We start from the raw sequence: 17896 nt of genomic DNA on the forward strand, positions 1-17896 counted from the left end.
AAATGGCGTCTGTTCCTTCTAGGAACATGAAGAGCCTCAAACCGATCATTCATGATCTTGATGAAGAAATATGACCATCTGGTAGGTGGGTGGCCATGCTGTCTTTTGACATCCCATGGAATCCAGTCAATAACAGCTCTAGTCCAGTGGTCATCTCTAAATCTCATTATGTGACCAGCCCATATGATTTTTGATGCCTTGGCAAACGAGACAGCGTCCCTGATTCTTGATCATCGACGGAGATCGGAACTCCGGATTCTTTCTCTCATTTGAGTGAAACATGATATTCCAAGCATAGCTCTTTCAATTCCTCTTTGGGAGACCTGAATAGCGTTCTCATCCTGTTTGCATAGGGCCCAGGTCTCTGAGGTGTATGTTAATGCAGGAAGAACAGTGGAATCAAAGAGATGTGCCCAGAGTGGAAGGTTCTTTGTCCTCTTAGCTATTTCTTCGACGCTCTTGAAGGCGTTCCAAGCCGCTCTCTTCCTTCTGTGCAGCTCGGGTGCCAGGTCATTTGTCATGTTGACTTCTCAACCTAGGTACACATAGCTGTTACATTTGGAGATGGTCGTTCCATTGAGAGCGAATGGGGTGTCAGGAATGAGGCTGTTTCTCATAAACATTGTCTTCGTAAGATTCAGCTGTAATAAAAAAAATAGAAAAGAAATAAAAAGAAATGCTCTGCTTATGGATAATGGGGGAGATGTATGTTCATAACAGATAATGCGGGGACATCTGGGTAGCCTCATGAAAAAAGGAACCTTGATCTCTAGTTTATGCCACATGCAAAAATGATTTTGAGATATGGTATAGGCATAAAAATAAAAGTCAACACCATAAAGGCTAATACCTTTATGGTTTCCTTAGAGAAAATGTCTAGGAGATATCTTCAACAATGGGGAGCAGGGGAAATTTTCTTAGGAAACAGAAGAAGCAACCGCCAATGTGGAAATGATAAGCTGCGCAAGACTCCAAACAAACAATGCCGGTGATGTTATCATAAAACTGATGTTGAGGGAGAAGGCACAGCTGGAGAAAAAGTAGCTGTGATGAGTGTAACTAACAAAAAGCTAGTGAACATTTGAAATCAATTTAAAATTCCTTCAATTCAAAATAAAAAGCAACCCCCCAAATTTCAAAACAGGTGATCACTATGTCTGAATACATAGTGGGTATAACAAAAGAGTGCCAAAATTACAAATAGAAAGCCCAGACATCACTGGACATCAGAAAAACATAAACCAGAGCCATGGTAAGATCTCACCCACATGAGCTGCGGCCATCAGAGGGCTGAAAAGTGGGGTGCTCGGTTAGTTGAACTTGGATTCTGACCTCGTTTCCCCTGGGGTCCCAGAAAGGACCCAGACTTCTGGCAAATTTAGGAGCAGAAAAAATGGTACACTAAACCAGCAAACAGGATTTGCAGAAAAAAAAAAAACCCTGACTTTTTTTTTTCTGCTTATGCTCATTTCCTGGAATTCTAATTCTAATTCTAATTCTAATAATTCTAATTCTTGCCACAGCCAGGAAGGACAAGGAAAATCCTCTTGGTGGCTCCCACAAAGATTTCTCTGGGGATGAAGTACAAGGAGAATATTTTTTGAATTTAAAAATAATTGACAAAATCCTCCCAGAAAAGAAAGTGCCTAAGAAATAAAGTAACGTCCTCCATGCCCACATTGTGACCTCATTCATTTGGATTCTATCTTCTTTGACAGAATAACAAATACACAAAAAGATAGAAAGGGTTAATTCACTTTCAGCATGCCTTACGGGAAGTAGGAAAATGATCTTTTATGATGTGGAATTTGGCTTCATGCACCTCAGTGTTGAGTCTATTGTGTTATATCCTTAGAGATTTTTATAAATATTCATACTTGGAAGAGTTGGACTATCTCTCTTTATTATTTATCACTTGCGCATAATTACAGGACTACAATGTAGAAGAATAAGTACTAAATCGATTGTGTCATCCGCAAAGCACATAATTCAAGCCTATGGACGTAGGTTATAGGTGAGCTTGTTTTTATTCAAACAATAACAACAGCTTTCTCCAGAAATGACATGAGCAAGAGTGAGTTCCATTCTCCTGGACGTGTGTGAGCAGACATTTACTGAGAATATTGTGAAAAGTATTCATGAACTAGTTTGAAAGTGGCCTCTTATAAAGTTTCTCTTGGATCCTTGGTGCTTTATAAAAGCAGCAAATTCAAACAACATGGCCTTGGTGGCAAGTCTGTAGTTCAGGGTTTCTGGACCAGGGTCACCCCGTCACTCGTCTATTGCCAGGATGTTGGTAGGCGCTATGGCAATATATAGTACAATTTGGAGAATGAGATCTTTAGAAATTATTTTTGCAAAGTTGCTTTCTCTAAAGTTGGCTTTGGATTTTGGAAATAGCCACAAGTCCTCAGATGGGACAATAAGGTTGGGCCATTTAAAACAATCCAACAAACAGAAACACAAGTCCAGGAGGATGAAAGGGATTTGCTTCAGCAAGCCTGTAAATGCTACAGGATCGAGAGATTTCTCCCAAGTGGCACTTAGACAATCTGAGCAGCCACAAAAGCATTGGGTGAAGCCACTTTCATCCGAGTGTCCACATTCAAAGCTCTGTCCCACACTCACCAGTTACGATGCTCAAGAAACGAACAAGGGATGGATGAGGGAGAGCATTTCCGGGCTGCAGGAGGTTCTGGCCCATGCTTCTTTCAGTAGGAGGGTTTCACCTTCCATGGCTATCTTTTGGAGACCTAGCCGAAGCTGCATCCTGGGCTACCAGGACACTGCGGGAAGGCTGGGTTGAACCGGACTCTGCTTCCTCACTCTAGGCCGCACTCTGCTCTTTGCTGGAGCAGCAACAAAGCACTTGGAGAGGGCTCTGTGGTTTGTCCACACCCACAGCCCATAGCCATACAGCTGCTGGGCCAGCCCCCTCCTAACTCACCAGAGTGACTGCCTGCTCCGCAGAACTAGGGACAGAAGCATGGCCATCTCGAGTCTTCTAGTATGAGGGGAACGGAGCCCGTCTTCCTTTCAAAGGGGACTTAAATGAGAAATTTTTCTCTGACAACGAGCCCACTGGGTATTAGTGATTCCGGCTAGCATGATTAAGGGGGCTGGAGTTTTTCCTCTTCAACTGTCTCACTGAGTGGGGGAAAAAAAGAGTATAAGGCGGTAAGTTTGCAAAGGAAATGGAGGATGAAAAGTCCAGGAAGCTGAAGACCAGCCTCAGGTGACCTCACAGCTTTGAGAAAAGCAATCCTGTGAGTCTCTGTGCTTCAGATAACTTCTTCATGGCTTCCAGTGTAAGGCTGGAGAAGTTGGGGCTTGCTGGTTGACTTCAAGATGTTTGGGTGGAAGAGAGTGTTATGGTGCTGGCTAGTTTGCTTTGCATCAAGTGTTTTCTCTCTTCCTCTGCCAATTCACCTTTTCCCCATTTGGTGCTCTGGCTGGGGTGGGAGGGGGCGGGGTAGAGAAGGTGGTTCCCTCCACCGCTTAGGGAGCAGCATGAGACCCAGGTCTGAGGCGAGCTATCCATCATGATTGCCTGGACACAGAGATGCACAAGGATGCATGAACCCAAAACATCATTAGTGACACAGGTGCAGGGAGTACGGGGATCAACACAGAAGTCATCGTCGCCAGACTCGACTGAGGGAGGACACAGACTGGAATTTTCACAGCCACCTCGCAAACACTGGGACCCCCCCAAGCCCGGAGTTAGGACCAGGCAGAGCACCAGAGGAGAAAGAACGTGGTCCTGATGCCCTTGCCACTCCTGAATCCAGCAGGACCGGATGCCAAGTTGCTCCTGGACTCTCCGAGTCTTTTTTCTTCCCAATGTTTGGGACTAAAGTCTTGGCAGTGGGGTCCTCAGAGCAATGGGCAGAGATGGGCATCATCCAGACTGAGAGGTGGCCGGTCCCCTCCAGGCTGAGTCCCTCCCCCGGCAGGATATACAACATTCAAGGGTGACACTGGGTGGGCGGGGGGGGGGGGGGGGGGGGGGGGGCGCCAGCAGAATTTCAAACAGGAGGTGGGTGGTTCTTTGGCCAGTTTCTCTGCCACTTCTGAAGGACAGCAACCATGAAGTCAGGTTTCCTTTCAGACTCCCTCTGAGGTATCTCCGGCAGCCAAGAACCAATGTGATGCCAGGATCTTAATGTCACGCTCGTTCTACCATGTGCTGTGATCATGACACATACAACTGGCCTCTGTCATAGAGACCCCCCCAAAGCCAGGGTTGTTCCCTCTCTGCCCACTGCCCTCCCCTATAACCTTTCCTGGGAGTTTTGGAGGAAGATTCTGTATGCCCGTTTCTGACGCCTCCCTCCTAGGGCCTTCTCCAACCATGCCCCCTTTGGTTCAAGACCTTGACCAAATTCCTCCTTGCCGGAAACATCTTCTAAGCCCGGTTCCCTGAGGAGCATCCTAGTGGGGCTGATCAACAGGAGTTTGGCATCTTGAATCCCCACTCGGTGAAGTTCAGATTTCAAAGGAAATAGAATCTGACTGGGGGGGCGGGAAGTCAGGACCCCCGGCCCAAGGGAGGGTGTGGCCTTAGGCGACGCAGCGGGGAGCCTGCGGGTGCGGCTGCTGCTGATCCAGTCTGCGCGTGGCCGCTCCTCTCTTCTCTCCCGTTCCATAAGATGCTGGGGACGCGTGGGGAGAGAGTCAAGGCTCCGTTCCCAGCGGCTCCCCGCCTTTGCCCTTAATCTGGGCATGGGCTCTGGACCCTGGCTGGCACTTCCCAGGGCAAAGCCAAGTCAGCCAGCGAAGGATCTGGGTGGCTGGGGGAGGGGCGGTGGAGAGAGGGGTCGGAGGACTTCTTAGGGGGAAAGGAAGAAAAGAAATTTCGGGTGGCCACGGTGCAGGAAAGGCAGAGGTGCAAAGCAGCGGCCGGGGCGCAGGAGGTGGAGGGAGGAGGAGGAGGAGGAGGAAGAGGAGGAAGAGAGGGAGGAGGAGGAGCGGGTGCCTGGCCGCCTCAGCAGCCAAGACCGCCCCCGAAGCGCCCTGGCACTCGGGGCGCACGTGCGTGCGTGTGCCAGGAGCCCCGAGCCGCGCGCCCCGACGCAGAGGGGCCGCCCCGGGGGTGCGGGGGCAGCCGGGCTGGGCGCGCGGGAGGCGGCGGGGCTTCCCCGGGCTTCCCCCCGGGCTGCAGAGGCGGCTCGGGCTGCCGGGAGCCTGGGGTGGGGGTGGGGGTGGGGGCGCGATCGGCGGCGCGGCGCGAGCTCGGGGTCCGAGGCCGGGGCTGGCTGTGCCCTCCCCGCGCGCCGCCCCCGCCCCGCGCCCGCCTCCCGCCCGCGCCCGCGGCCTGGCGCGCCGCCCCCGCTGCCCGGGCTCTGGGCGCCGCCGAGCCGCCGCGGGAACGCTCCGGCCGCACCATGCGCGAGCTGCTCATCGAGATCGGGGTCCGAGCCTTGCTCTTCGGGGTCTTCGTGTAAGTAGCGGCGCGGTGCGTGCGCCCCAACTTTCTGGGTGGCCCCCTCCCGCGTGGCGCCGGGGCCTGGGTTAGGAGTGGAGGGGGGGGGTCTCTCGCGCTTCACACCCCCACCCCGGGGAGCCGCTTCCTAGGGGGGACCCCGCGGAGACCCTCCGAGTCCCCTTTGCGCAGCGCCGAAGCCGCGACGCCCCCTCGCCCGCCCGGGGGAAGTTTCTCCTCGGCGCGCGCCTTCCAGCCCCCCGCGGCCACTGCTGGCCTCGCCCGGCGTGGACACAACGCGCTCGCCGCCTCCCGTGTCCCCGACTTAGCCGGGGTCCTGGTGTTCCCGGGTGCCTCGGCGGCACCTCCCCCGGCGGAGAAACTGTTGCTGCGGAAGCCCCGGGAACCCGAGAAGGGGGAAGGGGGAAGGGGGGCGCAGAACGGGGAGCGGTGGGCGCAGTCCACCCCGAAGCCCGGGGGAGATAGAGAACCCTGTCCCCCGGCAGCGACAGGGTCGGGGGGTCGGGCGCTGTGAGGGCGGCACTTTCAAGAGCTATCCTGGAAGGAGGAGGGGGTGCTGGTGGTTCCAGGGATGTCTGCGCCCCCAGACGCCCCTCGAGGACCCCCTCACTCCCCTCTTTGCTTCTGGCGCGCCAGCCGCAGGGAGCTGCCTGGCTGCTGTCAACTCACAAACATCCGCACCCACCCCCCAGATCTGTCACCCTGGCAACCCTCCTTGGAGGGGTTGCTCTGACCCCTGGCCCTGGCCCTCGCCCGGGATGTCTCTGACACAGCTTGCATATTAAAGTTGCATGAACTTTCTGGACGCGCCCGTCCTGTCGGTTTTTTCTTGGTTTCTGCGAAATCGACTCCGGCGTTCCAGAGGTAACCCCCGTTCTGGGTGTCTGACCTGCTCCCCAGGGCCCGTGCGCCCAGCCTGGGGTGTCAGGCTGCTGCCGTTCCTGTCCCTGTCCCCGGGTGCACCCATGGAGAGCTGTGCTCTTTCTGGCATGTTTTTCGCTATTAGGTATGAAATTCATTTCGAGGATTGATTCACACCATCCGAATCGTGAGTTTCCCCAGATGCAGGCCCCTTCTCTCAACCTCTGACTAAACACTGGTGTTATTCAGTGGGAAGCAGGAACGGGAAGAACTTTCCTTGGATTCTGAAGCAGTGGGGTGGGTTGAGTGAGGGGAAGACAAAGCTTTCTCCCTTCTGCTAGCTGATTGTTCTGTGATCAGGTGGGGGGATTGGGGAGAGGCATTTCCAAAAGGCCATTTCCAACGGGCAGATAGACTAACACCTCTCTTAAATGATTATGTGCTGGAAATGATGAAATCGGGCCCCACGCACAGCAGAATGCAACATGCATGGGGGGGTGGGGGGAATGTTTGTATTAAGTAATACTGAAATAAAGTGAGGGAGGCAGACTGGCTAATTTGAAGGCTTCTGTGAATTCTCAGACCTGAAAAATGAGGGTTCAATAATTGGTAAATATCTTATCGTTTCCACATTTCCCTTCAAATACTCCTGCAAACATTGCTGAGATGTTTACAGATATACAGTGCTCTGTGCAGTGGATGTGCAAATGGGATAATTAGCGTCTTAGGTGCTCCACTTCCTCTAAGGATGTTATGTAAAAAAAAAATAGCAGACATTAATAGTCTTATCTCCAAACTTCCCCTTTGTCTGAATTATTTAATGAGAGATCATCTGTCCCTGGCCCCAAAGGGAAAGGCTTAAGCTTTTAGGACACTCCTGGACAACTCCCTGTCTTTGGGACCCAACCTGTGACCCCTTTGCCCACAAAGGCCTGCCCAGGAGTCTGTTGGAGATGCCTGGGTGGGGGGAAATATTGACAGCTCAGATGCTCTATCATTAGGCAGATAAGGACTTCCGGGAGGGAGGACCAGCTCAGAGCTGTAGATACAGATGACCCTTTGTTTGCTCAGACAGGCTTCTGGCCAGACAGAGCCTGATTTGGGGGAGGAGTTTTATTCCTCCTTTGGCTAGCACTGGCCCGCTGGCAAGAAGTACATGGTGGCACTTCTGCTCAGGGAGATAGAGCCTCAGAGACAGAATGGCACCCAGGTAGGGTGGGAAAGTCCCTGGTGGGCAAGCTGGACTTAATTTCTCTGCAGGTGGACCCAACTTAGCTAATGTAATCCATCTTCTAGTTCCAACTGGTGTTTCTACCCTATTTGTCAGAGAAGAATATTGTTTGGGGGATGTGTGAGGGATGTCTCCTCACAATTGCACCTCTGGGGGAAACAGTGCAGGTAGGTACCCGGATTCCCTGACTACATCGGCTCTAGATGAGGACAGTGGTTCCCGGGGCTGATGTCTGTAGTCACTACTGACTCCCCGTCATCAGTTTTGATTCCAGCAGCACTAGGAATGACCCAACCTCTTGTTCCTGTAAGCATCTGGGTTTAAGTGTTGAGGTTCAGTGCTCCAGAACTACAAGATGGTGCTTGCAAGCAACCCCCCAACCCCCAGGGACTCAGGATCACTCAGTGCCTTTGTGGGGTATCTGCCTAAGAACTTCAAATCGCTAGAAAGAACATGAGGAATGAGGAATGCAGATTGGAGCTGGCACATGAGGTTCGGTCTACCAGGAAATAAATGAGAGGAAACTGGTGTTTAGGAAAAGTAAAAGGCAGAATGTGGCTTGGAGGCTGCATTGATTCCCGGGACTCTGGTGCTGATCTGGGAGGAGCTGCCAGTGGCTTCACACCACTGGGTTCTGTGCAGCTTCCTGATCAGCCCCAGCATGGTGCCAGCCAGCCCAGTTCCTGAGCAAGCTCACTGGATGTTGAGTCAACAGCCCTAAAGACCAAGGGCACATTCTTCCCAGACAGGTCGTAGGATAGTGTTTCATGATCATAACATTAATGAGAAATAAACAGTCCCTGCTGACAGTTGAACCAAAGGATGTTCATTACACATCTATTTTCTAGCTCTACCCAATCTCTTTTATTTATTGAATCACTGTGAGATACAGTCACATACTTTTATGATTAAGTTTCAGTCATACAATGATCGAGCACCGATCCCTCCACCAGTGCTCATTTTCCACCACCAATGCTCCCAGCATCCCTCCTGCCATCGCCATTCCATCCCACCCCTTGCTTCTGTGGCAGGCACCTTCCTTTTTATGCTCTCTCGACTTTTGGGCATTATGGTTTGCAATACAGATACTAAGAGGCCATTGTGTTTGATCCTTAGTCTACTTTAAGCATGCATCTCCCATCCTGAGAGAACCCTCCAACCATCATTTACTTAGTGGTCCCTTCTCTATCCCAACAGCCTTTTCTCTCACCACATGAGGCCGGCTGCCAAACCGTGGATCCTCCTGGCCCTTGTCTCTACTGTCCTTAGGTGTTAGTCTCATATTATGTTAGTTTACATCCCACAAATGGGTGCAGTGATTCTATGTCTGTCCCTCTCTCTCTGACTCATTTCACTTAGCATGGTACTCTCCATGTCCACTCACTTAAAAGCAAATTTCATGACTTCATCTTTTCTCATAGCTGCATAGTATTCCATTGTGTAAATGTACGAAAGTTTCTTTAACCAGTCATCTGTACTCGGGCGGTCATCTACCCAGTCTCCTAAAGAAAGAACCCATCCATGACAGGACATGGGCTTCAGGTATTAGCCTGCTGTTCCCACTTTTATGACCGTGGATTGTCAAGTACCTAGTATTTAACGAACAATTCCTATGTACCAGGCACAGCCATAGGTCAGCCTGAGACCATCTCACTCCGAAGTGAGTCTGGTGGAGACTGTGCCTTGGTGTTTCTGTCCCTGACTGATGAGACAGAAATTCACAACAGATTCAGGTACCGCCCCCGTCAAAGAACGAAGACGTGCATCCTAAGGCCGAAACTGCGGCAGTATGTCAGCCGTGTGGGTGGATGGCGCACTGGGACCAAAAGTCTCCCAAGCCCTTCATCTCTATACCCAGGGAACGTAAGGCCGATCCTCTTCACGCTCCCACTTCACACAGAAACCCAGGCTAGAAAGAGTCAGTACTTGCCTGAAGATGCTCAGCCCTGCCTCTTGAATCCCCTGCCCTAAGCTAGAGCCAGTGAAAGGTGTCTGCCCAGGTTTTCGAACTGGAGGGAAGGGGATGCCCCTTGTGTGGGGGTGTCCTGTGACCCATCACTCACCTTCTGAAGGGCAGAGTGGGAAGGGAGGGGAAGCTAGTTTTCAGATCAGACTCCAGGGGCCCTTTAGAAAGTGGAGGGTGGCCTTGGGGCCTTTCTTGGGTCTTTGGAAAGCAGAGGACAAGGTGTCAGGGGGTGAGCTGGGGAGGTCTTGAGAGACTTGACCTGCTCTGTCCTCTCACCCCGCTGCCTGTAGCCTTCCAGGACACCAGCCTGGAAAAGCTTTACTTATAGCACAGCTCACAGACCCTGGAGGCTGAGGGAAGGGGGGATTGCTAGTCGACAGGGGGAATCTGAAGATTTCCCTGGGACGTCTCTTTCTGCCACCTGTCTCACCTCCTGCCAGCTCCTGGAGGCTCCCTGTCCTCCATATCCACCAGCTGGGCTCTAACTCCTCCGTGGAGCACCTTCCTGCCTGTACTAGATGCCGGGTGTGAGGACCAGCAGGCGAGGACAAGGGACGCTGACTTGCTGATAGCCAAGCATATCTGGTCGCTTGCTCTTTCCCGAGTAATTGCTTCTTTGTGAGTTTATTTTACTTGGCTCCAGTCAAGAGAGATGCTCTGGGCATTCATTCCTCCAGGTACCTGGTCCAGGTGACTGGCTTGAGGTACTGACCCTCAGGTGGATGTAGACATGTGGAGCTGATTTTTCATGAACCTGAAGAGGCCATCCTAGGACTTGGGGAGGTGTTTAATGCCTAGAGCTGAGTTTTTTCCGAAAGGATCAGCTGGTTCTGGGAGGAGGAAGGAATAGGAAGAGGAGGAAGAGGAGAAGGAAGAGGAGGAGATTTGAGGCAAGGCAGGCTGGGCAAAGTCAACAACTGCCCTGGACCTTGAGCACTGGGTGGAGAGCAGAGGCCTACAGGCCCATTTGGATGGGGAGGGGTGGGATGGAATGTCTCTGGTCTCCTCATGTGGCCTCCACACAGGGTGGGCCTTGATGGAGAACAAGAATGGCATGAAGTGATCTGGGAACAAGAAAGTGGACGGCCACAGTGCTCTGCCAGCCTCAGAGGGACCTGCGTTTATGGGGACTAACGACAGAGCTGCAGGAGGTTGGAAATGGCAGTGACAGTGCCCTGGGGCTCATCGGACATGAGTGATAGCGTGGGGCTTCCTCAACTTCTCTCCCACCTTGCTCCCGCCGTGGGATCCTGGGGGCTCTGACCGTGTCTTCACCGTGCTCCCAGCTGACAGGTGGGACTTCAAAGGGCTCCCCAGATGCACGTTATTTTGAGGATCATTTTCAAGATTCCTGAGTGATCTGCCTACGTCAGGGAGAGGCTTTGCAAAGGGCATCAGAATGACCTCAGGGGCTTGATGCAGCACAGCTGAACCCCCAGTTGGAGCGCAGTCCCCGGAACATGCATTTTCAATGGGTGATGCTCCACCTGCTGAATCGGGTAGCACAGACCTGCCATCTAGGGCTGTTTGAGGGGCCCCCACACCGTGGTGGAGGGAGTGTTCTTCTTCTAGGCCAAATAGGAGAACCCCCTCACCTCCTGCTTTTGGGTAGGGGCCTTGGGAGGGACTCTGGCAAAGGAAAGTGGGTACAGTGACATGTTCGTTCAGGTTGGGGGGTTCCCGAATCCTCTCAGTGTCCTGTCATTGATCATGTCTGGGGGTGACGAGTGTGGGTGTCATCTTGAGAGGATAGGCTCTCCTCCAGTTACCCAGGTGTGCCTTGGTGTAGGAAGAAGCCTTCTGTGTGGACCCAGGATTTGGGACTTGGTGACCTCCTGGAGTGTGGTTCTGTGCCTGATGACTAATCCACCATTGTGGTGATGGTGCTTACCTTCTAGAGACAGAACTACAAGAGGCAAAATGATTTCTCGCAAGGCCGTGGTGCTTGGTAGTTTTCTGTGTGGAGCCTGGTTTGGCTGCCTGTTGCCTGAAATCTCCACAGCTCCACTTCTTCACGTATGAAATGGGAGGGAGCCTTCTGCGAATCAGATGCTTGGGTGCCTTTGATGTCATTAAAACGGGGGGCTCCCTGCCTGTTATGTGGAATGTCTAAGAGTTACAGGGTGTTCACACATCACACTGTGGTCCTGGCCTTGGGTGTCTGGGCTGGATGCTAGCTTTCACCCTGAGCCCTGGTACCTGTCGACCACGTCCTCCTCCTCCTGCTTCTGTCCTTGCTTCTCCATCCGTTCCCCAGGGGGCCAAGCAGTATCCATGAATACAGGCTGCATGCACATTGACCAGGTCACTCCTGGGCTGCTGGTGGGCGCTCGGCATGTGGGGACGCTGTTATTGGGATGGTCTTTCATGAAGACAAGCCTGGGCTGCACATTGAGAAACTGCCTCGTGCATTGAGAAACTGCCTCGTGCTAGCAGTCTCTCATTGCCATTGAGTTACGATGGGGTCTTGACCCCACAGTGTTCTCCGGAACTGCCCCTGATGAGTCCTTTCAGCTCCCAAGTCGAGGTGAGATTCTTGCCTTGAGTTCATTCAGGTGGGTCCCCTCGAGTGACTGAGCAATGGTGGAGGGGAGGGCTTGATGTCTGGTGAAGGGATGCTCGCAGCCCTGCCGTTTCCCATGGGCTATTCATCGCAGTGATTTTAGAACATAGAGCTAAAGTGAAGGCAGCATATCACTGTGAGCGAGAGACAGGAAGCAGGGGGGCTCAGAGCACTGCTTCCGAGACTGTCTCTGGCTTTTGAGTTCCGGTCAAAGGCAGGAACAGGGACCTCATGCATTGATGACCAGCTTGCCCCGGAGGGAATAGTCTGGATCTGCGGACAGGGCTGCTAGCCTCCCTGTGAAGGCGCTGGCAAGCCCCCTGATAAATGCAGTGTTATTCTACAGTAAACTTTATTTGCCACTGTCCAGTGGGTTGGTGGGATAGGGCCATGGAGAACTAGTGCTGTTTTTCCCATAGGGAGAAAAATGCTTTTTGCCTGACAAAGAGAAATCATTAGTTTCATAACCGATGGGTGAAGTTATCTCAATTAGTTATAAAGATGATACCTTTTAGGACCCACTCAAGGCTCATAAAGATGCCAGTATTTCGATTTTTCTTAGAGAGTGTTTTTAAATATGAACATCGACTTAGGAATATCGCTGCTTTGGAAAGAATCTCACAGTTCAGATGATGAATTGGGAACACTGGCTGTCAGGATCCAGCCTGCAGCGGCCTCAGCTGCGAGCCCGGACGTGTGTGGAGCAGGGAGAGTGAGGACCGGGGACAGCCACCTTGCTGCAGTCTTTCCAGAGGGGACTGTGGAAAGTGCCCTGCGGAGGTGAGGGACAGTGTGATTTTATCTGCACTGAAGACAAAAGAGCAAGAAATGGGGAGACCGCAGGGGCCAGGGCCGGTTTGCAGGAAAGCCTGTCAATCAAACCTCTGCCTCCTTCACTGGAAGGTTTCCCAAGCCTTGTTTCACTTCATGGGAACCATCTAGATGCTGATATTTGATTGCTTTGACCTAAGACAGCAGAAATTTTGTGGAGCCCAACCAGACATAACATGCACAAAGAAAAGTCCTTCCCCACCAGACCCCCTTCCATGGCCCAGGGGCCTGTACCGACCTGAACTCCAGTAAACAGAATCATCCAGTGCACCTGCCTGTGCGTACTCCTTTTGGGCAAGATCCTGAGATTCTTCCGCTTGTGCCCAGCTGCAGCTGTGTCAACTTGTAGCTTGTGCCTAGCTCTAACCTGTATCTCCCTGTCGTTTGTGTCAGTCTGCATCTGCCTGTCATTCATGTCTATCTGTCCTTGGTGTCTCCTCATCATCACCATCTCCCGTATTTCTTTCACTTGTTGTGACTGTGGAGGGCTGGAGCTATAGCACAACGGTAGGGCGTTTGCCTTGCACGCAGCCAACCTGGCCGACCCAAGTTCAATTCCTCCACCCCTCTTGGAGAGCCCAGCAAACTACCAAGAGTATCTCGCCTGCATGGCAAAGCCTCGCAAGCTACCCGTGACATATTCAATATGCCAAATACAATAACAAGTCTCACAATGTTACTGGGCCCGCTCAAGCAAATCGACAAACAATGGGGGGACAGTGACAGTGATGCAGGGCCAGGCCCGCATGGGCTCACGTTCTCTTATGGAAATCTAGCTTGGGGTGGTCTTTGATGGCAAGGAGACAAATGCTGCTGTTTGCTGTTGGTCTTTTCTGTTGAGTGTCCAATTCGGAGTGAGCATACAGGTGACTCATCTGAGCATTTTTGAAGGAATATTTTGCTTTTCTGTGTCCAGGGGCACAGAATTAGCTCTTGAGCTAATTCGCCAGCGTGGTTTGGCGCATGCCTCAGGCAACCGCAAGCTAACGTCCGAGCTTGCAAAGCAGTGCAGAGATGCGATCAAGGAAGACCTCAAAGAGAGAAGAGCAGAAGTACTGGTAGATGCGGCAGAAGCCGGGAAAAGTATTCGTAACGCCCGCCTGTCCTTCGCCAACTATAAGACCAAGATGACTGCCCTCCGACGTCCTGATGGATCCATCACATCCTCCAGAACGGCAATGGAGAAGATTATCCATGACTTCTACTCAAATCTCTTCGATAGCCATGTCCACTTGCCGACATACCAAATTCCACAGGATGGGTATGTCGTTCCCAACGTTCTCCCTTCCGAAATCCGACACGCCATTTCGTCAGTAAAGAAGCAAACAGCACCCGGCCCAGATAAGGTCAGACCTGAACACCTGAAGAACCTGCCGTCAGTACTCATCAATACAATGGCTCGGCTCTTCACTCGCTACCTGTCTGAATGCAAGGTTCCATCTCAATGGAAAACCAGCAGGACCGTACTACTGTTCAAGAAGGGAGACATCCATGACATTGGCAACTATCGCCTGATCTGCCTATTGTCTGTCATCTACAAGTTGTTCACTCGAGTCATCCTGAATAGGATTGGCAGAACACTAGATGAAGGACAACCATGTGAGCAAGCAGGGTTCCGCAAAGGATTCAGCACCATCGACCATATCCACACGATAACCAAACTCATTGAGGTTTCTCAGGAGTTCAAGATGCCGCTCTGCTTAACGTTCATTGATTTAAAGAAGGCCTTTGATTCTGTTGAGACGGAAGCGGTCATTGAAGTCCTAGCCAATCAGGGCACTCAAGCCCAATACATCAGGATCCTCCGTGAGCTGTATTGCGGATTCACTACCAGGATCTCACCATTCTACAAAGAAGTGATCGTTGATGTCAAGAGAGGGGTGCGGCAGGGTGATACCATTTCACCAAAACTCTTCAATGCCACCCTCGAGAACATCATGCGACGACTGGAATGGGAAGGAATGGGAGTGAAGATAGATGGTCGGCAACTACACCACCTCCGCTTTGCTGATGACATTGTTTTAATAACACCAAACATCAGCCAAGCGGCACAAATGCTGGCCGACTTTGACCGTGAGTGTGGAAAGGTAGGACTATAGCTGAATCTTACGAAGACAATGTTTATGAGAAACAGCCTTGTTCCTGACGCCCCATTCGCTCTCAATGGAACGACCATCTCCGAATGCAACAGCTATGTGTACCTAGGTCGAGAGGTCAACATGACAAATGACCTGGCACCCGAGCTGCGCAGGAGGAAGAGAGCGGCTTGGAACGCCTTCAAGAACGTCGAAGAAATAGCTAAGAGGACGAAGAACCTCCGGCTCCGGGCACATCTCTTTGATTCCACTGTTCTTCCTGCATTAACATATGCCTCAGAGACCTGGGCCCTACGCAAACAAGATGAGAACGCCATTCAGGTCTCCCAAAGAAGAATAGAAAGAGCTATGCTTGGAATATCACGTTTCACTCAAATGAGAGAACGAATCCGGAGTTCTGACATCCGTCGACGATCAAGGATCAGGGACGCTGTCTCATTTGCCAAGGTGTCGAAAATCAGATGGGCTGGTCACGTAATGAGATTTAAAGACGACCGTTGGACTAGAGCTGTTACTGATTGGATTCCACGGGATGTCAAGAGACCGCGTGGCCGCCCACCTACCAGATGGTCAGACTTCTTTGTCAAGGTCATGAACGATCGGTTTGAGGCCCTCCATGTTCCCGGAGCGAAGAGATGCCATTGGGCTACACTAGCACGCGACAGGGACAAATGGAGACGTTACTGGCGCCCGCTCGAGCAAATCGACGACTAACGGGAAGTTAAGTGATTTAAGTGATTAAGTGTCCAGGGGCAATTCAGAAGGTGAGTTCTTGACTGCAGAAGGTCACCCCACCACCTTGGAACAGCTACTCTGTGTGAAGTATACCCCAGGCTGGGTTTCCTCTTAAGAGGCGGGTAGAAGTGGCAGTGTGGCACAGTAGCATGGCTCGGGCTGTGGCCTCAAGGTGCGCCCTAGTGCCCTAGTGCCCTCATCTGTGATAGAAAGACACTGGTCACCTCAAGGGAGCCTGCTGGGATGAAGAGCTGGGCTGGAGGATAGCACAGGGTTGAGGTAGATGCCTGGCCGGCTCCTGACCTGGGTTCCATTCCTGGGACCACGTGTCCTCCTGAGCATTGCTTTGAGGACCCCAGATTTGGTGGGCCCTGCCGGTCTACAGCCCTGCACAGCTGGATCAGGGACTTAGCATTGCCCATGAGCAAGACTTGAGCAGAACTCACAGCTTTGGGTCAGAGCATTGAGCCTCTGGCCTGGTTTGTTGAGGCCCCCCGAGCACTGTTTGGGAGCCCCCCAAATAAAGTGCTGTGTGAGGCAGTAGAGCTCGTGGTCAGCAAGGAAACCGAATACCTCAATGTGTCATAGCAGCAGTGGTCGAAGTGGCAGCGGTAAAATTAAGTTCAGCTCTTAGCCCCATAGGGTGACTGAATCTAACTAGAACTTAAGTTTCGGGGATGCTCTGAAGAAATGTTCCAGGAGTCATGGGGGAAAGAACCACGCAGTGGGTATGTGTGTGCAGGTGTCTTGATTCTGTCTGTGCCCGGATGGAGGAGGAGGAGATGGGGAGGAAGGAAGGGCAACTGCCCTAAAGCTCTGAGCCAGCTCATAAGGGCACTGGTTCCCCTTAAGAGGTATAAGCTGTGACACCCCCAGGAGGGGCTGCTGGAGGGTGACTCACGCTCTCAGTGGTGCTGTTGCTCCCGTCCAGAGCACTCAGAAGAGATTTTCATGACAATCTGCAGATAAGAACAGGGATGTAAGAACTGCACTCTTTTTTAAAAAAATTTTTATTAGTGAAACACCATGAGGTACAGTTGTAGACTTACAAATTGTTGTGCTTGGGTGTCAGTTATACAATGATCAAGTATCCATCCATCCCTCCACCAGTGCCCATTTTCTACCACCACGGATCCCAGTATCCCTCCCACCCCCCACCCCTCATCCTACCCTGCCTCTGTGGCAGGGCATTCCCTTTTGTTCTCTCTCTCGTTTTGGGTGCTGTGGTTTGCAAAAGAGGCATTGAGTGGCAATCATAGAACTGCACTCTTAATGAATCTGGGATGGCCACAACCAGGCAAGATAGGAATCTCCATAAAAAGCAAGATGCATTGCAACATTGCAGATAGATTAGCACACGCTTCTCCCGTGCGCCGATGCTCTGTAGCTGTGCTCTGTGGCCATTAAAATCAGTTTTGTAGATAACTGTGTGTTGACACAGGAAGATACTCATAAGCTGTTGTGAAGCGCTACAAAGCACACAGACGTGTACATAATCTACTTTAATGTGGGAAGAGAATCGAATCAATTTGTGTCTGTGTCGGTAAGAAAAGCAGCTCTAAAGAGAGACACCAAAATCTTAATGGTGGCTATTTGGGACTGATGGGAATATAGAGTGTTTGTTTATTCTTTTATGGTGTTTATTGCTGAAATTATTTCACAGTGAGCACTTGTAGCTTTCATACATAGTCAGAAGAATCAATATGGCTATTCCCTGTTATGGGGGAAAATACAAATTAATAAAATATCCTTAAACAGGGCACAGGGTGATTCTTCTGTAATGGCTTGAGAAATAGCTACCATGGGAACATCTCAGAAATCCGCATTTCTCTATTTTATGGTGACTGGAATATTTGCAGAAAAAAATCACAAAGAATTAAGACTGGGATATGTGGAATGGTGATGACAGAGGCGTGATAAGGGGCTTTGGGGTGGGAACCCCCCAGAGAGAACCAGGCAGCTAACTCAGCAATTCTGCCCTCTGGCTTTGGTTTTCTAGGAAGCAGAGGCAGAAATTTGAGAAGCACAAAAGTCCTTTTCTATGAAGATGTTCATTACGGTATTTTCTATTTTCCCTAGCACCCCCCTCCCAAGTGAGTGAATGAGTAAGAGAAATACTTGTAAAATAAAAAAAATTAAAAGAAATCAAAATTCAAATGGTCCACAT

At 51.3% G+C, this 17896-nt stretch overlaps 1 protein-coding gene across 2 annotated transcripts in view; it reads left to right on the top strand.

Annotated features, from left to right (window-relative positions):
- The first annotated feature begins 5262 nt into the window (after positions 1 to 5262).
- PLPP4 (phospholipid phosphatase 4) overlaps positions 5263 to 17896 on the top strand; it is a 103345-nt gene continuing 90711 nt past the window's right edge. For both annotated transcript variants that reach the window (XM_056120653.1, XM_056120654.1), the window contains exon 1: positions 5263 to 5443. In XM_056120653.1, the coding sequence (XP_055976628.1) occupies positions 5388 to 5443 (56 nt within the window). In that variant the 5' untranslated portion in view covers positions 5263 to 5387. The remainder of the gene's footprint in view (positions 5444 to 17896) is intronic.

The sequence above is a fragment of the Sorex fumeus genome, unplaced genomic scaffold, assembly GCF_029834395.1.
Source record: "Sorex fumeus unplaced genomic scaffold, SorFum_2.1 ptg000043l, whole genome shotgun sequence".
NCBI classification, from domain to species: domain Eukaryota; kingdom Metazoa; phylum Chordata; class Mammalia; order Eulipotyphla; family Soricidae; genus Sorex; species Sorex fumeus.